The sequence below is a fragment of the Canis lupus genome, chromosome 25 (genome assembly GCF_048164855.1).
Source record: "Canis lupus baileyi chromosome 25, mCanLup2.hap1, whole genome shotgun sequence".
Lineage (NCBI taxonomy): Eukaryota > Metazoa > Chordata > Mammalia > Carnivora > Canidae > Canis > Canis lupus.
The window spans coordinates 4,114,222-4,138,548 of record NC_132862.1 but is presented as its reverse complement, the minus strand read 5'-3'; the positions used below and the strand labels follow the sequence as shown (position 1 = coordinate 4,138,548).

Here is a 24,327-nt window from a genome sequence, read left to right as displayed (position 1 = left end):
GGCTCCCTGTACGGAGCCTGCTTCTCCTCCCTCTGCCTGTGTCTGTGTCTCTCATGAATAAATAAATAAAATATTTTTTAAAAATTTACATTTCACATATTGACAGCATTCAGAGTTTATGTTTTTGTAATACTGTATTCAGACATGAAGTGGTATCTTATTGTTGGAGGGACAAGAGTAGACAAAAAAGGGTGTTCTTGGTTTTTTGTTGTTATTGAGGGTATGTAACAGTTGTGGTGTTTTTTTTCCCCTTTAATTTCTAATTTTGATTGTGATTAGTACATTGAGTGAAGTACAGGAAATATCTGTTCAAACTCTGAAGTATTATTCCTCGCATTGTTGTCTTTGCTATTTTAGGAAGGAATTTGTTATTTTTTTTCCCCTTCAAGTGAAACTACAGGAAAGAAGTAGATTTTTTTGTAATGATATTGAGATTTAAATATCTCTAGAGGAACAATAGACACACACACACTCTCATACACTCCATACTTTATCAGCCAAACCAAAAGTTACAGCCTCTAAATATTGATGTTTTATAAAATTGCAAATTGTTTATAAGAATCCTTGAGCATTTCATCATACTTCTTTCTTTTACTCTACTTTTTTACCTGCTAAGGATATCAGATGCCATGGCAGCTTTCTATTCCAAATTATGTAGCTGCTAGATCATTTTTATTCTTTTTGCTTGTTTCCCTACCCTTGCTCAGAAAGCCTCTATTCTTGAGGATTATTAACATTGAACATACACTCTTTTGCTGAGGCTGCATTGAGGGGTGTGGGTTGTTTTTAATCTTTAAAAATAGTGACCATCAGTTATTTTAAATTTTGCCGTGGTAAAAGAGGAACCAGTGGCAACATCTGGCTATCTTTTATGAATATTTGATCTAGGGTGGACCCTTTGGATTTAGGAACTCCCTTTTCCTCCCCATAACTGCACTGTTTCTGATGCTGATGGTTTTCTTCTCTTGTCTCTCTCTTCCTCTCTCTGCCTTTTTTCCTTGTAATCCATCCCTTCGGTCACTCTTGCAACAGATCTGACACCCCCCCCACCCCCCCCCCCCCGCTCCCTGGAGCTTCCACCACAAAGTCCCCCAAAGCTGCTCCCTGCACCAGTGATACTCCTTTCATTGACAGTCTCTGCTCTTTCCCCAGGACTTTATGAAGCCCAAGAAAATTTCAGTTTTTGGTGTTTTTTCTAAAACATAAACTAATCTTCAGTCTTCTCTATTCCTTATCACCTTTTCATGATTTTTGTCTTTATAGGCTTTTTTAGTTGTTTGCTTTGTTTTAATGGGTTTAGAATGAGAAAAGAAAAGCACGTATGGGAAGTAGGAAAGGAGAACTGGCCTACTGGGACCTTTATATACCCTCTAGATCTTCCTTCCCCGATTCCTTTCAGCTCTCTGGAATCCTGTCATTTCTTCCTGAGGGTGATGTGTTCCGCCCTCCCAAGATAGATCCTGAGTGTATTTGTCTTAGAAGCTTTAAAAAGTTATAAAAGTTAGTTTGCTAGTACTACGAATAATGTATTCAACAAGTATTTATTGATCAACACATACTTGCTAGCCTGGATCCCATTATCCTTCCTTCCTTCATCCTCCTTTTCTCTGTAAACCCCAGCTCTACATGATTTAAACCAGTAGCCTTCTCACAGGGCCTGCCAGGGAAAATCACGAAACTGGAAATTGGTGCCACTGAAAGTTCTCTTCTGTCTCCCTGAACCCTCAGTGGTGCCTGGCACACTCTCCGATTCTTTAGTTAAGTCCCTCTGCCATTCGGGCAGCAGACGCCATCGAGTGCTCACTCTGTGCCAGAAACGAAGAACATTGCTTGTATTGTCTTTTTATTCTATCTATCTATCTATCTATCTATCTATCTATCTATCTATCTATCTATTTATTTATTTATTTATTTAAAATACTTGTTTGTTTTTTAAGATTTTATTTATTTATTCATGAGAGACAGAATGAGAGAGAGAGAGAGGGAGAGAGGCAGAGACCCAGGCAGAGGGAGAAGCAGGCTCCATGCGGGGAGCCTGACACGGGACTCGATCCCGGGACCCCAGGATCAGGCCCGGGGCTGAAGGCGGCACTAAACCGCGGAGCCACCCGGGCTGCCCTGTATTGTCCTTTTCATCCTCATAGCAGCGTGTTAGGTTCTATTATTTTTGTTTTACGGTTGGGGTAACCGAAGCTGAGAGGGTCGCCGCTCTCTGGGGCGCAGCTGGCGGCAGAGCCTAGACCAGTGCCTCCCGTTCCTCTGGTGGCAGCTCCGTGTCTTCACTAGAACACTCTCCTCCAGCTCTCCGGTCCCGCTCGGCAAAGAGCCTTCGAGAGACAGCCTTCAGGAGCCGTCAGGAACTCGGGCCCTGAGCCAGACCATCCGGTTTGAAGCGGGCTCTCCCCGTGCGTGTCCTCGTGCAGGTCACAGTCTCCCGTGCCTCACGCTGTCACCTGAAGACTGGGACTGACAGCTTACCTCCTTCCATCGAGAAAGAGGTATTCAAGCCCTACTGCACTTCCAGCCTCTCGTGCGTCTTCACAGACACAGAAGATGATAGCATTTGTTCAATACAACGGGGTAAAAAAGGCTGTTTGCCCACTTGAAGTGGCTGCCCCAGCGTTTCCAGCTCCTGTGAGCTCGGCCGGGCTGACCCAAGGGCTGAGGAGGAACATTTCCACACCCGTAAAGGCCTCGCAGATGGAGGACACATACCGCCTTCCCAGCATAGGTTGAGAAGTCCCGGAGCTAACCCATGGGGGAGCCCACGCCCCCAGCTCGGGATCTTATTCCTTCTGATCTTTTCAGGAATTTTAGTCTTTGTCAGTCGTGTCATTCCTTTGCGGTATTTGATCATGTTTTCCCTTGCTTAAAGGCCTTCAATGGCTTGTTTCTTACTTGTAGTCAAATCCTAAATCCCTCTGCCCCACAGGACCCCGATCCTGCTGCTCCAGCGCCTCCTCTCACCGCCCCCACCCTCCGGCCACAGGGCACTGGCCTTCAGTGTGCTCCCTCCCGCCCACACCCGCCCCCCTCGCGTCCTCACGGGGGATGTGTGAAGCATACCACTGTGGGTCCGCAGCCACCTGCCCCCAGCTCCTGTTTCATTTTCAAAATATTTAGACATACCTGTTTTTCTTAGGTCTCAGCTTAACCGTCACTCCCTCAGAGCACTTCCCCAGCTGCCCGGACCAGGCCAAGTCCCGGGTTCGAACCTGCCTGCGTGGTACCGAGCACTGTGCCTGCCGCAGCCCCTGTGGGCAGTCCTCAGCCCCCTGGGCCCTGCACTGGACGGCCTCTTTTTATAGCCCTTATCCCACTTGTAATTCACTCACTAGTTATATGGTTGCTTTCGGATGCCTCTCTATGCTGGAAGAGACTAGACTGTAAACCTCATGACCATGATTCAGTTTCGGGACCGTGTCTGTTCTCGTGTCTCATACCTTCTAGAGTAGTGCTTTGCAGATCGTAGTATTTGTTGGTTGAGTCACTGTTTCAACCTCTAACACCTCTTTCTCTCTACCATATAAATTTGTTTCTTCTTGAAGAAAAGAAAAAAATGACTCCCTCCCCTTGACTCTGTATCCTCCTGTAGAGACTGCCCCGTATCCCATTCACTTTCTAACAAAACACGTTGCAAGAAAAAAACCTGTTACTCTTACTTCGCCTCTTCTCCATTCTCCAGTACTATAAATATTTGTCTTCTCCCTTCACTGTTCCTTTAAAACAGTTCTTGTCTGGGCCCCTGTTGATGTAGCTGTCAGGTCCAGCAGGTATTTTTCAGTCCTTATTTCACATTTGTGACAGTACATTATTCACCTTCTCCTTCTCTCTTTTCTTCTCCCTCCTCCCTCTCTCTGCCCCCCCCCCCCCCCATTCCCTGCTAGTCTCCCTGCTGTGCCCCAGTATCCTTTAGTTTTCCTCTGCTCATTCTTTACATGTTAGTTTTCTCCCAGATTCCCCTTCTGGCCGCCTTCTCTTCTCACACTGCATTCCTTCTGATGATATCATTCACACCCAAGCCTTCACTTACCACCTCCTACGCTGATGCTGAATATCTGTATGTCTGTCCTAGAGCTCATCCAACTTATTGCCTACTGGATATCTTCCTTTTTTTTTTTTTTTTTAAGATTTTATTTATTCATGAAAGACAGAGAGAGAGAGAGAGTGAGAGAGAGAGAGAGAGGCAGAGACACAGGCAGAGGGAGAAGCAGGCTCCACACAGGGAGCCCAATGTGGGACTCGATCCCAGGACCCCAGAATCACGCCCGAGCCAAAGGCAGACGCTCAACTGCTGAGCCACCCAGGCGTCCCTGGATACCTTCCTTTGGTCTTGACTTGCTACAGGTAATAATGCCAGGTAAATGGCATTCAGCAAACGTGGATCAAAGCAGCCTTAGATTTGGAGCTCGTTGGCTCCTCATTCTTACAGATGAGGAGAGTGAGGCTCAGAGAAGGACAGCGGCTTGCCCAGGACCCAGAAAGCTAGTCTGGAACAACTAGGGAAGAAAACATGTCTCCCGACACCTGGAATCTGAGTTCATAAATCTGTGCCAAACACATAAAGATAATCTGTTTTCTGTCCGTCCCACTGGAAAAGCGCTGGCCACTGACCCAGACGAGCTGCTCATTTTGTGATCCACGTACTGTAGCAGTGCCAGTGTTCTCCCTACTTACGGCTTTCCCTGTGCGCCTTTGGTTTCCGGTATGAATTGGCTACCAACAGAATTCTTCATCTGTTTGTAAATTTTCACTTTATTTCTGCACTGGCAAGATGACATAGTGAGATTTTGAGCAGTGGTTAATTTTGTCTATACCATCGATAAAGGAATGCCTGGCGCGTGACCTGCTTACTCCAGATTCAGTGATTCGTGTAGATGTTACTACTTACGCCTGGTTTTGTTTTATTTTATTTTATTTTTTATTTTTTATTTTTTATTTTTTTAAAGATTTATTTATTTATTTATGATAGAGAGAGAGAGAGAGGCAGAGACACAGGAGGAGGGAGAACCAGGCTCCATGCTGGGAGCCTGACATGGGACTCGATCCCAGGACTCCAGGATCGTGCCCTGGGCCAAAGACAGGCGCTAAACCACTGAGCCACCCAGGGATCTCCCTTACGCCTGGTTTTAAAAAATGATTCTGATGGGTACCAGAAGAGAGGCAGAGTAATATACTTAGCTGTTCTCAGAAGAAACAGCTTTCTGATTTTCCTGAGGAAACATGAAGATAAAAGTCAGGTGAAGAAGTTTTTTATAACTTCTTCTTCTTCTTCTTACCTTCACCCTCCTTCCTCACCCCCTGATTTTTTTCTGGAATTATTTTTTTCCCTTAGCATTTGCAGTTTTAGCCCTAAATTATCACAACACCCAGAGTTAGATGCATGTAATCCTGTTTTGTGCACAGTGGTACTATTTTATTTACATAAATTTACATATATTCATTTTAACTAATCTCTGTTCATTTCTGGTTTAGATGTCTGTACCTGTTCCTTTTTTTTTTTTTTTTTAAATTTTTTTATTTATTTACTTATGATAGTCACAGAGAGAGAGAGAGAGGCAGAGACACAGGCAGAGGGAGAAGCAGGCTCCATGCACCGGGAGCCCGATGTGGGATTCGATCCCGAGTCTCCAGGATCGCGCCCTGGGCCAAAGGCAGGCGCCAAACCGCTGCGCCACCCAGGGATCCCTGTACCTGTTCCTTGATGTCAGTTTTCCTTCTTTTAGACTATTGGCACCCAAAGTGACTAATTTTGTTGGGTCTTACTGCCCAAGATCTAGTACTACCCCGATGTGGCTTTAGAGACTTTTAATGCGCTCTCTTCTCTTTGTTGTTGTTAAAGAGAACCTAGTGATCTAGAATTTTCTAGATAACCCTTTTAAGGTTTAAAGCTATTGTTGGGACTTAAGGGTGGGGCTGGGGCTGGAGTGGTGTCAACTAAAACTAGTTGAATGTGTGCTATGTGCCAGGGACTTTTGCATTTATTCTTTCATTTAAGACTCATCATAAGCACTCAAGGTAGGAGTTCTTCCAGTTTCACCTATTATGAAACTGAGGCCGACTTGTTCAGTAACTTGTCATGGAGCCAGGAGACTGGCAGACTCAGGGTCCAGACCCAGACCTTCCTCGTGCTAGAGAACCCATGCTCTTCCTGCCGACTCCACCATCTCGGGGGCTCCCCCTGCCCTGTTCAGACCTCCAGGTCATTTGTATAGCAAATTTCTTATTTGCAGACATAGTTTTTCTAATGGACAAATGAACATACCTTTTGCATTAGATGGATTAATTGAGCCAGCTGCCTGCTGATGTCGTCAGGCAGAGTTCAGTTTCTCAGTATTTCAAGTGTTTTACTCTGTTGCTTTTTTATTTGTTTGAACTTGCTTGATGCCTTAGGTGAAATACCATCTGTAAGAAGTCATATATATTTGACCTAGAAAACAGAACTGTGCAGCCAAAACAATTCTATGATTTGAGTTTTGGAAGAAAGCAATCTGGGCTTATTCTCAAATTCTTGAAGTGGAAAATGTCTAGTTATTGTCCTAAATGAGGTGAGAAGACAACAACTAAGAATGGAAATTTGAGTGTTCTGAAGTTAATTTCCTTGAAAATCTTTTGTAAGATTAGTAAGTGTGAAAAAAAAAAAAAAAAAAAAAAAAGATTAGTAAGTGTGAGTTAAAAGAAGACTATAGCTTTTATAGGCTGCCAGTTGAAGACTTTTAGAACCACTGATTTTTGTTTTCAAAAGAAAAAGTAGATTAAAAATTCTCATCTTTTTTCAACAGATTGAAGTATTTTAACAGATTGATTTCTGGCTAAACTCTGAAAATACTGTGGCTTTCACTCTTCTCTCAAGATTAATTCTACCTATGTGAAGAGAGAAACTACAAGGAGCTTTTAAAAATAATTCAGAGTTTTTAATTCTTTAGAATCCTGTTGGCCACTTTCAGTTCAGATATGGCAAGAAAAATAGGGAGGGAGAAACAAAGGCCACAATGCCCAGTAGCTGGTTTAGGGGGTAAGGCCATTGTTCTCTGTGACTGTGAACCTCTCCCACTCCTGCAGCTGAAGTGGTTAGGACTCTGTAAATAAAAACAGTGCTTTTAGGGAAAAAAATGTATTTGTTGTGAGTCTTTATCACCTTTAGAGGAAGGATGTTTGGAGGATGGGTGGCTGGTGAATGTAATTCATTGAATAGAATTGTTGTAAGGAGAACATGATAAAACTTATTAGTAAAAATTGTTTTTTGTCTCCTAGCCAGCGTCTCCTGGGTAGGATCCAAATCCTCTGCCTTTTTAAGTTTTACTAAGATCTACCTGATTCACATTCTCAGCTATATTTTTGGTTCTTTGTCTGTATGTGTCTACTTACATTTCTTGTGTATAAATGACCTTAACTCCGGTCCTAGTTCCCCATCTGCAGCCATAGCCAACATGTACCACTGTCCTGGTCTGAGATTTACACGTATGTTGCCAGTGGTTGAGTGGCTGCTTTCAGCTCAGGCCGTGGTCCCGGGATCCGGGATCGAGTCCCATATTGGGTTCCTTGCAGGAAGCCTGCTTCTCCCTCTGCCTGTGTCTCTGCCTTTCTGTCTCTGTCTCTGTCTCTGTCTCTCTCTTTCTCTATGTGTTTGTGTCTCATGAATAAATAAATAAAAATCCTTAAAAAAGATTTTACATGTAGAGGTTATTAGATACAGGTATAGATTGGAAGATGATGACTATAGAAGTTCTTCTTAGTTTCTCATTTCTTTCCTTCCTAATTACAAAAAAGAAAGGCCACATTCTCTGTTAGCTGAATATTTAGTAATGATGTATAATGACTTTTTGCTAATTGTTTTTTAACTGCAGTTGGACACGGTTTCCACAGTTGGCTGTCTCATTTAAAAGATAATTAAAGAGACAATTCATGCGGGGTCCTTCTTGGGGGGTGGGGGTGGATTTTTAATGCCTTCTGGAAAGTCATCTATATTTTGGAATGAGTCAGAGAAATTGTTTGTCTCATGCTGTTCATTTTATGAACAATAGATTAGTTTTATTCTTTTATTGCATCTGATTTGGGGGCCACCTACAAATAAACAATGGACAAAGAACAATAGGAAAAAGCCAGAGACCTAGATTCTAGTCTAGCTGTGTATCTTTAAGCAAGCCATTTATCTTTTCACATCTCAGTTTCTTGTTCTGTAGTAGGGATTATGTCTTTTCTGTTTATTGACGAGGATTTTTAGGCAAATCAGATGAATCAGTATCAGAATATTTTGAAAAGTTGGAATGCTGGTTGTGTTATATAGAGGCATTTAATTAAGAAAGAAGTAAATCGATGACCTATGAGATACATACCAGCCTTCAACTTCAGGTGTCTGAAGAACCCATGTTGAGGCACAGCAGTGGGGCCCTCCTGTTCAGCAGGGCCTGAAGGAGTAGCAGTAGGGCCAGTGTCTGTTCTTCAGAGACTGAATTTACAGCTTTAATATCCTTCTGTTGCTCCAAGTATGCTATTCTCTTCTACAGCTGTGGGTTTGAGAACAGTCCTGACAGCCATCCTTCAGGACCCAACTGAAGAGCAAGCACCTTCTGTGAAGTCTTCCCAGTCTTTTGGAGGCCAAGTTTGGAGCTTCACTCTGAAAAGTGAATATAGGGTGGTATTAGGGAGGAGGGGCCCTGGAGCCAGGACTGCCTGGGTTCAGATCCTAATTATGGCTCCTACTAGGTATGACTGACAAGTAGCTTAAACATTCTGTGGCTCAGCATCACCTATAAAATGGGACTGATAATATTACCTTCTAAGGGATGTTGTGAGACTCTTGGAACAGGGGCGGTTATACATAGTAAGCCCTCAATGAGTATTACTATTTACTTATTTATTCTTAGAGTATTAAGTTATTTATTATTATTATTATTTTTAAAATTCCCTTAGAATTTTGTACATGACCCCTAGTGTAGCCCTTGTCATGTTTTTTTTTTTTTTTTTTTTAAGATTTTTAATTTTTATTTATTCATGAGAGGCAGAGATGCAGGCAGAGGGAGAAGCAGGCACCACGCAGGGAGCCTGATGTGGGACTCGATCCCGGGACCCCAGGATCACGCCCTGGGCCAAAGGCAGGCACTAAACCACTGAGCCACCCAGAGATCCCCCCCCCCCCCCCCGCCCTTGTCATTTTTATTGTAATTATTTGTTTAGATTGGGAACTTCTTAAAGATGCAGACAGTTTTATTAACACTTTGCATGTCATCCATTCATCATTCAAAATGTTTTTGTGACATCCCAAAGTTCCCCAAGCTGTTGCCACCCCTGACTGAATCGGTATGACTTTAAGGCCGGGCTTCACTGGCACATACCTTTTTTATTTCCATTGAAGCAGAAAGAGTTTGTGGATGGAACTGTAATCCTTGCTCTGTGTCCATCAAGTTTAATACACATACCACTTGGTGACCCTCCAGAATTTCCCAAGGCCTGTGTTTATTTAGCACCTAACTGCTCAGGGTGCTTCACAAAGTCATCTCTGAAAAGTCTTAGCGTTGCTCTACTTCTTTCTGGGAGGTAAAGTCCTAAAGGAACCCTCAAACACGGCTGTAGTCACACACAGCCAGTCAGCAGCAGAGGAAAACGAGTAAGCCGCTAAGTGACTGCCTCGTTAGGAATTTGTCTTATTTCTGATACTAGAATGAAAGGCCAGACTCTGGCCACAGTGTCACCCACTGTGTAAAGCTTTCCTTTCCCTACCCAGGCAGAGCTCATCATGCCCCCTCTGGCTTCTGTACTGTATTTGGCATACATCTCTCCTGCAGCACTCAGGTAGGAGGTCAGCTGGGTGCCTTCCTCTTCTCTCTTCATGGCATGGCTACCCACCTCTGACCCCTGGCCAGTAGAGGGGAGGCTTCAGTGGGCTTTCACTGAAAGTGTGTTGATGTTGGCACTTTCTAGAGCCCAGGCCCCATACCAGGTAGTCTCAGTCACCATGAAAACTTACCAAGACAGCTGTTACGGTGACCCATTCTACAGACGTGGATACCAAGACTTATCAAGAGGTTAAGTAAAACTTGGTCTAGAGTCACAAGGCCAGGAGGCGGCAAGGCTGTGCTCCAGATGTAGTTCTTTCTAGCACAGACTCCTCAAGGGCTAACCACAGCACTCTATGCGCTCAAACGGCTGACGGGGTTGTAGGACTGTTCCTCCTCTCGTTCTTACCCTTCGGGGCTTGCGGCAGCTAACAGGCCCACGCACACCTCCCGCAGCCCGTCATCATGCCGCTTAAAGATAATCCCTGGGCTGCCTGTGCCAAGCAATTACTGATCCTGGGCGGGTGAGGAGGGAAGCAGGAAATTTATTTCCTTTAGGTTCTGCCTCACGTATATCTTTCCGTGTGTCTGGCTTTGGCTCTTCAGGTTGTGGTGGTGCCTAGCGAGCGGACAGCCTTGGGCCAGGTGGGTCCCTGTGCCTGTTACTGGCTTGGGGCCTCCCACCAGGGTTCCCGCGGACCCCTGGAAGTAGCTGCTCTTCCAAGTGCACCTCCCACCAGGGTTCCCGCGGACCCCTGGGAGTAGCTGCTCTTCCAAGTGCACCTCTGGGTGGAGAAGTAGTTACCCTAGTGGGAGGGGAAGGCTAATCCTCTCTTTATTTGTTTAGTTCTCAAAAAACTTGAACAACAGGTTTAACTTCCATCTGTGCCATTTTAATGCAAATTTTATACAGGTAGAGTTATGGCACTCCTTTTTGTTTTATATGCCAGATGGCAAAAAATCTGTTCTGACTAAGAATGCCTGTGATGTGACTGAGTGTCTGCAAGAGTTCTGTGCTCTCCCTTGAGGCTGCATGGCCAGGAGACAACACTCTTCCCCTCCTCTTTCCTCTCCTCCTCACATTAAGTCCACAGAACCTCCCAGCACACTGCAGACAGGATTCTCTAGTGTGGTAATATCCAAATTTGCCTGATTTTTAAAGACTTATTGGTGAGTTTCCTGGGTGGCTCAGTTGGTTAAGCATCTGCCTTTGGTTTAGGCCATGATCCTGGGGTCAGAGGATTGAGCCCCATGTTGGGCTTTCTGCTGAGCAGAGAGCCTGCTTCTCCTACCCCTCTCCCAGCTCATTCTCTCTCTCTCTCAAATGAATAAATAAAATCTTTAATATATATATATATATATACAGGCTCAGCATCAGGCACTTGTTAGAAATACAAGGATCTGGGGCTTAATCCAAACTTGTGAATCAGAATCCTCATGGAAGGGGCCTGGGATTTTTTTTTTTTTTTTGTAAAATTTATTAGTTTCTTTTAGAGAGAGTGTGTGTGCAGGAGGAGAGGAAGAGGGAGAGAGAGAACCCTGAAGCAGACTCCCTACTGAGCGGGGAGCCCAACACGGGCTCCATCTCAGGACTCTGAGATCATGACCTGAACCAAAACCAAGAGTTAGCCGCTTAACTGACCCAGCCACCCAGGCGCTCTAGGAATTTGTATTTTTACAAGTTTCTCAGGGAATTCTCAAAAATTAGGTATTTGGAAAATGTTGCTTTCTTGCAGCAAACCCTGGTTAACTACCCGTGGGGAGCACAATAAGAACACAGACTATTGATGGGCAGTGACAGAAATGTGGAATAACAAATTCAGGTAGGTAGGTAGGTAGGTTCACTGCATTCCTTCGGCCTGGTCTTGCCCTCTGGCAAAGGGATCCATGGATATGTGGGTGCAGTTCCTGTAGCTTTTAATGCCCACTGATTTTATGGACTGTATTCCTCCTTTCAGGCGAGCGGGGCAGGTGCTGCTTTTCTGATCACCTTTGAAGTCTAGCTGTCAAGTTTTTCAGCAAACTTGGTTCACTAAATTTCTTTCCCTGGGCCTTTCAGCTCTTGCTAATGTGAAGACCTCTCTTTCTTCCATTTCTGGTTTTCCACCCAAGTGCACATGTCTCTGATTCATTCTTCTCTCACTGCCTCCACCTTACTAATTCATTCAATCACTCATTCAACAAGTGCTGTTGTGCCAGGCTGTGGGCGGGCTACAGAGATGAACACGACACAATCCCTGCCCTCAAGTGCACAGTCTAGTAGGGACGCAGATATGTTAACAAATAATTAAAATACCAGTGATGTGCTGAGTGCTATCATAGTGTGTGCAGAGTTGGAGGGGTACCAAAAAGTGACAGGTGTCACAGAGGAGGTGACTTTTAAGCAGGGTCTTGTGGTCCTAGAAAAGGGGGAGGGCATTTTAAAGGCTCCTCATCATAGTCCTCACATTCTCATTGCAGTTCATCTTCTAGGTCTTCTTAATGTCGTTGCTTATTTATGGATTTAATGGAGCTGATTGTCATGGCTGAATTGACTTTTCTCAAACCCTGAGTTGGTTAGTAATTGATTAAGATCTAAGATGCCAAGTCTACTAGTTCATCCCACAATCAGTTACTGACAGTAAACGATTGAGACTCTAAACCCTGAAGAAAGGCTTATAAAGGTAGATGTGTTCTGAGCCAGCAGCAGTGGTCCTTGTACCCTTCAGGCTGTAGGGTGTATGTGTACAGTGGAAGTAGGGAAGCTCGTGAGTGGGAATTGGGACAGGAGAATGCTCCATTGTTTCTTTTGCAATAAAAGACTTGATTTCCTCTTTTTAAGAAGGGTTTCCTTGATATGCTCCCACATCTCCGTTAGTTGTGTGTATTGTTGGAGATGACCTAAACTCTTCAGTTTGCTAATTTGACAAGGTTTGGTTTTTATTTCCAAAAAATGTACTGCAGATTTTTCTCATTTCACTAAAGAAGCAGAGATGAAGGGCCATTGTGATTCAGTTTGTATGGTCTAGTAAGTAGCTGTGATTGTAGTTTTAACTATTGTTTCTTGAAATAATGGGTGTTCATTGTAGAAAAATGAGAAAATACAGATAAGCAAAAAGGAAAAGAAGTTAAAACAAATCCATAACCTTGCAAGCCATAGCTAGCCACTGTAATATTTTGGTATATAAAACTCCAGACTTTGTCTATGTATATGTTTGTGTGTAAAAAAAGTTATTCCAAAAATTGAATATCCTGTATAAACTGTTTATTAGTATCTTATTTTCTCCCCTATTGTGTGTATATATATAGACACATATATGTATATACACGTACATATACATGCACACACACATACACACACTGTGACCATCTTACTGTTTACAGATCCATATCTATAGAACCATTAATTCTTAATTGAAAAAAACATTTTTGAGATTGTACAAATTATCTAGTCTTGTTTTTTATTTTTTAATTTTTTTAAAAGATTTTATTTATTTATTCATAGATACAGAGAGAGAGAGAGAGAGGCAGAGACACAGTCAGAGGGAGAAGCAGGCTCCATGCAGAGAGCCTGATGTGGGACTCGTTCCAGGGTCTCCAAGATCATGCCCTGGGCTGCAGGCGGCGCTAAACCGCTGTGCCACTGGGGCTGCCCTGTTTTTTTGTTTTTTTTTTAAATCAAACTCTGGGGACGCCTGGGTGGCTCAGCAGTAGAGCGTCTGCCTTTGGCCCAGGGTGTGATCCTGTAGTCCCGGGATCGAATCCCACTTTGGGCTCCCTGCAGGGAGTCTGCTTCTCCCTCTGCCTATCTCTGCTTCTCTCTCTGTCTCTCATAAATGAATAAATAAAATCTTAAAAAAAAATAAATCAAACTCTGTTAAAGTATATAAAACAAGTGAAACCCCTCATAATTCCATTTCCCAAGAGTAAACATTTACTTATTTATTTTTTGGAGTAAACATTTATTTAATGTATATATACATTATTTTTCAAACTATTTTCTATACATATATGCAAATGTATCTATTTCTATTTTTTACACAATTAGATCTTGTTATACGTACTGTTCTGCAACTTGCCTTTTACCCTTTATATGTTTTAGACATCATCTTGTGCCAGTACATTTGGAATACCTGTCTATTATTATGTAGCCCAGGGTTTCTTATCCTTAAGACTATTGATAGTTTGGACTGGATAACTCTTTATTGTGTGACTGTCCTGTACATTGCAGCACACTTAGCCCCATCCCTGGCCTCTATCCCTTAGATACCAGTAATACCCCTTCCTCTGAGTGTGACAAAAATACCTCCAGATATTGTCATTTGTCCCATTGGGAACAAAGTCACTCCCAGTTGAAAGCCACTGATAATAGGTGATCTATAATTATAATGTAAGTATCTAGACTCCTTCCATTTTTCATCACAAAGAATAGGTCAGGCAATATTCTTATTTGATTTTTGTGCACCTTTATGAATATTATCAATGAATAAATTCCTAAAAATACCGTTGCTGAATCAAAATTTTGAAATTTCCAAATTACTCCAAAGAGATTGTATCACTTTATTTTTCAGCTATATCCTGGTAGTTCTAAAATTATCTCTCTTTCCTGAGTTTTAGATCCACATATCCAGCTATTGATTGGACATGACCTTTTGTGTATCTCATGGGCCTTTCGTAAACCCAATTCCCATTTTCTTCAGCTCACCAAATTTGCCCTTCTTGCTGTATTTCTCTGTCACAGAATAGCACCACCATTTGCCGGAAATGTTCTCATCCTTATCCATCCAGTCATCAAATCCTGTCCAGTGTTTCTCCCAAATGTCTCTCTTAATCCATTCACTACTTCTTTTTTTTTTTTTTTAATGGTTTTTAAAGATTTATTTATTGGGGCAGTTGGGTGGCTCAGTAGTTGAGTGTCTGCCTTTGGCTCAGGTCGTAATCCTGGGGAATTGAGTCCCACATCGGGCTTCCCCCACAGGGAGCCTGTTTCCTCCCTCTGCCTATGTCTCTGCTTCTCTTTATCTGTGTCTCTTGTGAATAAAAAAAAAAAAAAAATTAAAAAATTGTTTATTTGAGAGAGAGATAGAGTACACAGAGGGAGAGGTAGAAATAGACTCCCCACTGAGCAGGGAGCCCAACAAGGGGCTCCCTCCCAGGCCCCTTGGACCTGAGCTTAAGGCAGATACTTAACTGCTGGAGCCATCCAGCTGTCCCTGTTCACTTCTTTTCTTCCCTTCTACCACTGTCTTTAATTTAGGATACTACTAACTTGCCCAGATCACTGGTACATTGGTAGTAGCCCTGGGCTAGCAGGTAGTCTCTTTGAGCCTCTACCCTTGGTCCCATCCTCCTCAGGAAGAGTGAACTGCCTTGCTGACTCCGCAGTCTGTGTCACTCCCTGTGTAAGCCCCTCCGCGAGGCCTGCTACCTTCCCACCGTCCACGCCATCAGTCCTGTGCTCAGGCTGACAGCAGCTGGCATTCACCACCCTTGGTTTCAAATCTGTGTTCACCAGTGTTGTAAATTTTAGTATACAACTTACTTTTTATGCTAAATTTTGACTTTAAAGTTTTATTTCAATTTAAAAAAATTCTTTTTTAGAAAACAATGCTCTACCATGTCAACTCACAACATGTATTTATTCCCCCGGCTTTGAATTACTCATTCTCCCTTGAATGAACTTTTGTTCTCCTGTGTTTCCTGTTCCTCCTCACCCAGCTCTCTACCCATTCATTTGCTACCCTTTCTTTAGTACCTAGTATATTTCTTGGCACTTGAACCACACATTTTTCCTCTGTTAATCAGTTTTTATTCTTATTGCAGTTGTTGCATGTCTACTTTTTGTGTGCTTTGTGTATACTTTTAAATTTTAACCTTATGAAAAAGATGTATGTGTACATAAATAATACAAAGCAGTGAACCAAGGAGAGAGAATATGAGAATTCCAGCCCCGGTTCAACCGTAGGTACTAGGATGCAGAGAGGCCTTTCAGGTATTCCACTCCAGTGCCTGAACCTCAACTTCTCCCCTGAACTAGACTTTTGATTTTACGTGGTTCCATATAGCAATAGAGTTGAGTACCTCCCATATCAGTTGTATTAATGTGGTCAAACCAAAACTTTGGAGAGGTCATTTGTCTGCCAGCCTTTCAGCATTCCATTTTGGTCTATCTTAAATGCCAGGGAAACGAGGGATGCCTAGGAACTTGGGAATCTCTGACATGGTATGCAGCATATTGCTATGCTAGATTGGTGTGGAGACAAGCCCTACAATTTTCCACAAGAAGTCTGCTCCAAGACTGTGGGAAATCACACATAGCAAAATCCTTGGCAAAGAACTCTACATTTTTTCCCCTACTCTCTATGTGGTAATTCTATAACACTCTGTAATTAATTTTATTTTTACAGTGAACAACCACAGAGTAAGAATAATGCATAACCTATTTCTGTTTCTTGCTATTTTAGGGGACATCACACAGAAGGGATATGAAAAGAAAAGGTCAAAACTCCTGTCTCCCTACATCCCACAGACACAAGGTAGGCAATGAGAAGTGGTTTAAACCTTTTCAGTATTTTTACACCAAAGAAGCTATCTTACAGAAGATCTGTCTTTTGTTGGTTCCTGTTTTTTTCCCTCCCTTCCTCACAAGGGGAGAGAAAAAAAAAAAAAAAAACGGAAGGAAAGAAAGGAGGAAATGAATCTTAATTGAGCATCTGCTGTGTGCTAGGCACTTTTAAAATACCTAAGTCATCAAATCATTTACACAGAGCTTGGGTCGTGGTGTGTATGTGCAAGGCTGATGTGATTCAATGGCAGAAAATTCCAGGTCATGGAAAAACTGCATCTTCCTTAAGCCTGAGCACAAACTGTGCTATAGAGCAAAGGCAGCAAAGATCAGAAGGAAGGATAGACTCAGTATTGCAAGGCGACTCAAGGATTGCAGTTCCTGAGGATTTGGGGGTAAGAACCCTAATAAGCTTTTCTATTGAGTCCCTTGTTCCTTCTGCAAAGAGACTGGTGGGTTCTTCATGTCAGAAAGCCCTGAGTCATGGTGTGCTTAATTCCAGAGGGCTTACTGTATGTAACCTTTGCCTCCAGGCAAGGCTGTCTCTAAGTCATCATATTTTTTTTTAAGTTACTCAGATTTGAGGGACGCCTGGGTGGCTCACCAGTTGAACTTCTGGCCTTCGGCTCAGGGCGTGATCCCGGGGATCTGGAATCGAATCCCACATCATGCTCCTTGCGTGGAGCCTACTTCTCCCTCTGCCTGTGTCTCTACCTCTTTCTCTCTCTCTGTCTTTCATGAATAAATAAATAAAATCCCCCCAAAAAGTTACTCAGATTTGAGGCTTTCCTTTGATATCCTGTTTCTGCTTTAATCACTTTTACTATAAGGAATTTTTTTCTTGTTTTCTAATTTCTCCCTTGCAATCAAAGCCCCATTTCCTCAAGCCTCTTCCTTGTGGAGCTAATTGCTTTTATATCTGGATTACGAATACCTTGAGGACTTTGCATTTCCCATAGTTCTAATATTAAGCTTTGTACAGGGTATATGGTCTGTAAATAATGAATAATAGAATGAGAAAATGAATAATGATGATGTTCCAATATATTTCACTGAGGTCCTTGTTTTATTTCCTGTATCATTCTTGGAAATTCCTCCCTACAAAAACAGGTAGATCAGTGCAGTGACAGCCAATTTAAGATATCTTCATGAACAGATAGATGTCAAAAGGAATTGAGAAAGAAGAGGTAGAAATTGAGCCAGTGACAGCTAATGAAAAGCCAGTATTTGCAGAGCAAGGCATGACAGAGGAGTACTCTGGCTACTTAAATGTGGACCTGGCCCATACCTCTATAGTGCTGGAGGTTTACTTTAGTCACTTTGTGCAAGAACAGTCGGATCCTGAAACAATAATTCAATAAGAAGTAAGAGTCAATATAGAAAAGGACTATGATCTGTTCTCTGTAGTCAGGCTATATACAGAAGCCAAATCATGTTAAAAAATCAGTTTATTGGGGTGCCTGGGTGACTCAGTGAGTGTCTTCTGCCTTTGGCTCAGGTCGTGGTCCCTGGATCCTGGGATTGAGCCCCATATCAGGCTCCCCACAGGGAGTCTACCACTTCTCCCTTTGCACTCCCCCCACGCTCCTGTGTGCATTCACTTGCTCTCTCTCGAATAAATAAAATCTTTTTTTTAAGGTTTTATTTATTTATTTGAGAGAGAGAGTGCACAAATGGGTAAGAAGGGCAGAGGGAGAGGGAGAAGCAGATTCCCCACTGAGCAGGGAGCCTGACATTGGGACTTGATCCCAGGACCCTGGGATCATGTTCTGAGCTGGATGCTTTGCCACCTGAGCCACCCAGGCGCCCAAATAAATACAATTTTTTTAAAAAGATTTTATTTATTTATTCATGGAGACACACAGAGAGAGAGGCAGAGACATAGGCAGAGGGAAAAGCAGGCTCGACGCAGGGAGCCCGATGTGGGACTTTGATCCCAGGACCCCAGAATCACGCCTTGGGCCGAAGGGAGCTGCTTAACCACTGAGCAAGCCAGGAGTTCCCCAGATAAAATCTTAAAAGGAAAAGCAGAACAGTTTATCAGTTCTCTGAGAAACCACTGATACATACTCAGATCTGTGTGATCAGCACATTCTTGCCCCATGGGTGGGCCTACAGGGGGAGCCAAATCACAGATGGAAGGTCTTCAGTGAGTAGGAATGAGACATTTAATTGCAGTAGGCCAAGAGAATGGAACATAGCCATATCACAGTAGGAAGGGTTTTGCAGATGACCTCATGCGGAAAATTGAAGCCATTTGAAGGTAGCTCCTTCAGCTTCCTGCTACCAAACTTAAGACTTGCCACATCTGTGCCCATCATGTTTTCCTCCTTCCATCTGGTTAAAAAAGTAATCTGTTCCCCTTATCCAAGGCCAGTCATTGCACCTGTGCTTTGGATTCCATTCCCTCTTCCCTTTTCAGAAACATTAAATTATCATCCGGTGACACTGAGGACAGGGCAATGGAAGTGGGTCATCCCTGGTACAGGCAATAAGGGTGCAGTATCTGTAAAAATAAAAAAAGCAGTAAGAAAGCCAACAAAAAATTGGTCTGCTTTTTATTATTATCCTGTCTAGCAGTTCCAAAGACTGTAAGTAATAAGATGCTCCCCCTGCTGATGCAGACAGCTGCCCCACCCCTTAGATGTGCCATTGCCATTGCTGCCAGTTCCCATCTCTTTTGTACACTCACTCTCTCCCTCTCACCTGACCCTCAGCAGGCCATCATGCTTGTTATACTCTTCTGTTAAAAAAAATCCTCCCTTGTCAGCCTTTTCCGTCTTCACCTTCTCTGCTTCCCTTTATGATCAAATTGCTCTGAGCTGTCTATACTTACTGTCTCTATTTTCTCCACTCCTGCTCACTTCTTAGCCCGTGCCCATCCCTTCTAGAACTGTTTTAAGTGACATCACCGAGGAAGTTGCCACTCTAGAAGCACTCCTTTTGAAACTTTTTCATTTTCTTACTCTCCTCTTTCTGTTGCTCCTAGTCATCCTTGCAAGCTCATCCTCCTCTGTTAAATGTTGGAGTTTTCAAGGCAAGGCCCCAAGCCCTCTTGATGTCTCACTCTGTAGCAGTGACTCACAGATTGCAGCCTGCATCACAACCACTGGAGGGCTTGCCAGTATACAGATTGGCAGACCCTGTTCTCAGGGTTTCTGATTCTAGAAGTCCAGGGTGGGGCCTGAGAATTTGCATTTATGTTAAATTCCCAGGTGATAGGGAAGTTGCCGGTCCAGACACCACACTTTTAGAACCAACGCTCTATCTCCCTATAGTATTTCAGCCATACCTGTGGCTTTAATTATCATTTAAATACACGTAACTGCAAAATATGTATCTTCAGCTCAAATCTATCCTAAGTTTCTGACCCATAGATCCAATTGCTTACTTAACATTTCCATTTACATAACTTAAAAGAGCCTCCTTTTCAACCTATCCATTAAATCGATAACTTCCACCACCATTCCTACCACCACTTCCAACATGCACATACACAAAGCAAAAAATAGAAACAAAATCCAACTACAGTGACATCCAGCCTGCTCTTGTGCTTTTCTTCTAGTTTTCTCCTTCTAAGTAAATCGAACCCACATCTGAAAACCCAACAATTTAGAGACCTAAAAATCATCCTCAGGATCTCCTCCATTCCCCATCTCTTTTCTGTCATCAAGTTCTATCAGTTTTCTGTTCCTTCATTTTTGGCAAGTTTAGGTTTTTTTCTAGGAAATAGTCTATTTTGTATACATTTTCAAATTTACTGTTATTCATAAAGTTTTCTTTATTTTTGAAGGCCCTGCCTGTTTACATTATCTACTTCTATCTCTGTTCTCTTGATGAGTCTTCCCAGAAGTTTGTCTTATCAAAGAATAATCTTGATTTTTATTGAATCTTTTTTTTTTTAAGGTTTATTTATTTTAGAGAGAGGGAGGCTAGGAGGGAGGGACAGAGGGAGAGGAAAGGAAAGTCTCAAACAGACTGCTCTCAGCTTGGAGCTGGAAGTGGGGCTTAATGTGGGGCCTGATGCAGGGCTTGATCTCATAGCCCTGAGATCACAGACTGGGTGGAAACCAAGAGTCAGATGCCCCACCAACTGTGCCACCCAAGCACGCTATTTGTTGAACTTTTTTAAGTACTTTATTTTCTGATGACTTTTAGCTTCTATATGTATTTCCTTCCTTAAACTATTTGTTTACAAATAGTAAACTATTTGTTTACTTTGTATTCTTCCTAAACTTCCTCAGTTGGATGCTTAGATTGTCTGCCTTCTTTTTTTTTTTTAATTTTTTTTTAAATTTTTATTTATTTATGATAGTCACAGAGAGAGAGAGAGAGAGAGGCAGAGACACAGGCAGAGGGAGAAGCAGGCTCCATGCCCCGGGAGCCTGATGTGGGATTCGATCCCGGGTCTCCAGGATCGCGCCCTGGGCCAAAGGCAGGCGCCAAACCGCTGCGCCACCCAGGGATCCCCTGCCTTCTTTCTTAAGTGTTTCTTAATTTCACTGTGGTCAGAAAACATGCCTGTACCAAATCAAGGCTTTGTTATTTGTTCAGACATGCCTAGTATTTGGTAAATTTCTGTAATTCATCTATTTGTGTCTTATTGGTTGAATGGATGGTTTTGGTCCATTAGTTCAAAATAGTTCATTGTGTTTTTCAGATCTTTTCTTAATAACTTTTTGACTATTTTGATCTATCATTTCTGATAGAAATGTATTTAAAAATCTGTACCATGACCATGTGTTTATCAGTTTTCCTTGTAGTTCTGTCAAGTTCTGCTTTATAGGTTTTAAAGTGATGTTACTAGGAACAAGACAAGGATGTCCACTCTCACCACTTTTATTCAAATAATACTGGAAGTTCTAGTCACAGCAATTAGACAACATAAAGAAATAAAAGGAATCCAGATTGATAAGGAAGAAGTAAAACTCTCACTGCTCTCAGATGACCTGATAATGTGTATAGAAAACCTTCAAGACTCCACCAGAAAACTGCTAGAAATGATAAATGAGTTCAGTAAACTCATAGGATACAAGATCAATGTATATAAATCTGTTGCATTTTCTATACACTAATAATGAAGCTGCAGAAAGTGAGGAAGACAAATACCATATGATCTCACCCACATGTGGAAATTAAGAAATTAAACAAATGAACAAAGAAAAAAAAGACATACACACAAACCAAGCTTTTAACTATAGAAAAAAAAATTGATGGTTACTGGAGGGGTGGTGGGTGGGGGGATGGGAGAAATAGGAATGTGGATTAAAGAGCACACTTACTGTGATGAAAAAAGTAAAATAAAATGATAAAAATACAACAAAATAGAAATAAATAGGTTTACAAAGTAAAAAAAGTGATGTTACTAGGTATACATGAAGAATTACAATGTCTTCTTTGAAAATTGTTCCCTTTATCATGAGTTAACTGTCTTTGTCCCTGTGGTGTTTTTTATCCTAAGGCTCTTTAAATAATCTAATCTGTCTAGAGTTATTAGACATCTTAATTCTCCTCTCAGACAATACAAGTACTTTTAAAAACGCTTCAGTGGCTATGACTATTACTCTCCATCCTACATTTTAGTACCACCTTGTTTACATGCCCTCTCCATTATCAGTTATTGTCTTATGTACCTAACAGTACTTAATATACATTCTTTACTTGCTATTTCTTCATATATCTCACTTCTTCCTTTCAGTTTAATTCCTTCTTCCTAAAGTCCATCCTATAGTAGTTACATATTTTAGTGAGGGTTTCTTACTGGGGAGTTCTCTACCATTTGTGTTTATGATTTTGCTCACCTCAGATCTTGAATCTATTCATGGTTTTCCCAAAATGGGGTTGGTTGCCGGGCTGAATAATCTATATTGTATAGGTTCTATAGCAAAAGAAGAGATTACCCCTTGGAATATTTGCCCATATATCTTTGTAGATTTTGAAGAAGGCATTTATTTATTTATTTATTTATTTATTTATTTATTTATTTATTTTTGAAGCACATTGGAATACAAGTTTTAAACTTACTAAATTAGGGGTCTCCAGGATCGTGCCCTGGGCCAAAGGCAGGCGCCAAACTGCTGCGCCACCCAGGGATCCCCCTAGTGAATGATTTTTAAAAAAAAATTTATTCATGAGAGAGAGAGAAGCAGAGAAACAGGCAGAGGGAGAAGCAGGCTCCATGCAGGGAGCCGGATGTGGGACTCGATTCTGGGTCTCCAGGATCACAACCTAGGCTGAAGGCGGCGCTAAACCACTGAGCCACCAGCGCTGCCCATGAATAATTTTTTTGTATGGAGTTTATTTGAAGTTGAAATTATCTTGGATTGCATATCTATGTATATTTTAGATTTCTTTCCTCAAATGTTAAATGAATCTTTAAGACTTAAAAAAATTTAAGTGTAGCAGGAGAATGGAGAAACGTGCTAAGAGAACATAAGGTTGAAGAAAAACTTAGAAATTAAGTAGTAGAGATTGAGTAAGGACAGTACTGGTTAATAATAGGGATAGGTTAATTCGGTGGGATCACAGGGGTTAGGTTCTAAAGTATGACAAAAATATGATGTGTCAAATTTCTCAAATCTTCCAACCTTGGAACTGACTCTTTTTTCTTTAGTTAACACAAGCCAGATTTTTGTCTGGTAAGTGAAGAGCCATGCTGTATGAAAAATATGTATCTTGATAAAGGTTAAAATCATACTCAAGGACTCAAGATGCTCTCACGTGGAGAGTCATGGTAGAAAGGAAGCTTTGCCAGGTTCACGTCTCCTACTCATTCTAAGCCATGACCTCTTTGAAAGGAATGGCCCATAGAAATCTTTCAATATGGCAACTGCTGGGGCCTGGATATAGAGTTTCTCACCTCAGTTGGCAAGATGTTCAGGAAGAAGGGGCTAGAAATTAACTCTCTTTTGGCATGGTCCAAAAAATTGAAATTTCAAACCATGTGTGTTCTAACTCCTCTGTAAACTAGTCATTCTTGCCCACTCTTAGAGTTGTAGAAAAATGGAAGGTTTTATGCAGGAAGGTGATTTCTCTCAGCTGATCCTGGGTCTAATCTTTAAGTTAAGATACTTTGGATACAAATAACTAATATTTCAGCTACCTTGAATAGAAAAAGAGTTTATTCTAATGATACCGGGGTTACTGATAGAACCTCCAGACAACACATATATACTGAGTACATGCGGGCTTCCAAGTACTATTGAGACCCCAGGAGATAGCATTGAACAAGGCTGAGTCTGCCTTGGGACATCTCTCCCACCTATCCCCCACCCCTGCTCCAGCTTGCACCCTCCAGCTTGCACCCTCCGTCTACCCAGGTTTGCTCAACTAGGACTTCCACAGAGAAGCCTTCCTTGATCAGCCCTATCAAAAACAGTCCCGGGATCCCTGGGTGGCGCAGCGGTTTGGCGCCTGCCTTTGGCCCAGGGCGCGATCCCGGAGACCCGGGATCGAATCCCACGTCGGGTTCCCGGTGCATGGAGCCTGCTTCTCCCTCTGCCTGTGTCTCTGCCTCTCTCTCTCTCTCTCTCTCTGTGACTATCATAAATAAATAAAAAAATTTAAAAAAAAAATAAAAAGGCCCAGAAAAAAAAAAAAAAAAACAGTCCCCACTCCCTTTATCTGAGATGCATTTTTAAAAAGTTAACTCTTGGCTGTCCCATTGATTATGGTTTATTCATGTGTCTTACCTCCTACTAGACTCTTAAGGACTTTAAAATCAGGAAAATTCTTTTTTTCATCATCATCATCATTTTTTTTTAAAGATTTTATTATTTATTCATAGGATAGGAAGAGAGAGGAGAGGCAGAGACACAGGCAGAGAAGCAGGCTCCATGCAGGGAGCCCAACGTGGGACTCGATCCGGGTCTCCAGGATCACACCCTGGGCTGCAGGCGGCGCTAAACCGCTGTGCCACCAGGGCTGCCCATCTTTTTTTCATTATTATTTTTATTCTTCATGTCTCCAGTTTCTAGCATTAGGACCTGACATATAGTAAATGTTTAG

General features: G+C 42.2%; 1 protein-coding gene across 6 annotated transcripts in view; it reads left to right on the top strand.

Annotated features, from left to right (window-relative positions):
• The window catches only part of DIP2B (disco interacting protein 2 homolog B), a 220,652-nt gene that overhangs the window by 91,172 nt on the left and 105,153 nt on the right, over positions 1 to 24,327 (top strand). For 4 of the 6 annotated variants that reach the window (XM_072797924.1, XM_072797920.1, XM_072797921.1 and 1 more), the window contains exons 1-2: positions 8,474 to 8,624; positions 16,220 to 16,291. In XM_072797924.1, coding sequence (XP_072654025.1) covers positions 8,489 to 8,624; positions 16,220 to 16,291 — 208 coding nt within the window. In that variant the 5' untranslated portion in view covers positions 8,474 to 8,488. Of the gene's footprint in view, positions 1 to 8,473; positions 8,625 to 16,219; positions 16,292 to 24,327 lie in introns of those variants that run through there. The other 2 variants (XM_072797923.1, XM_072797922.1) reach the window with 1 other exon arrangement.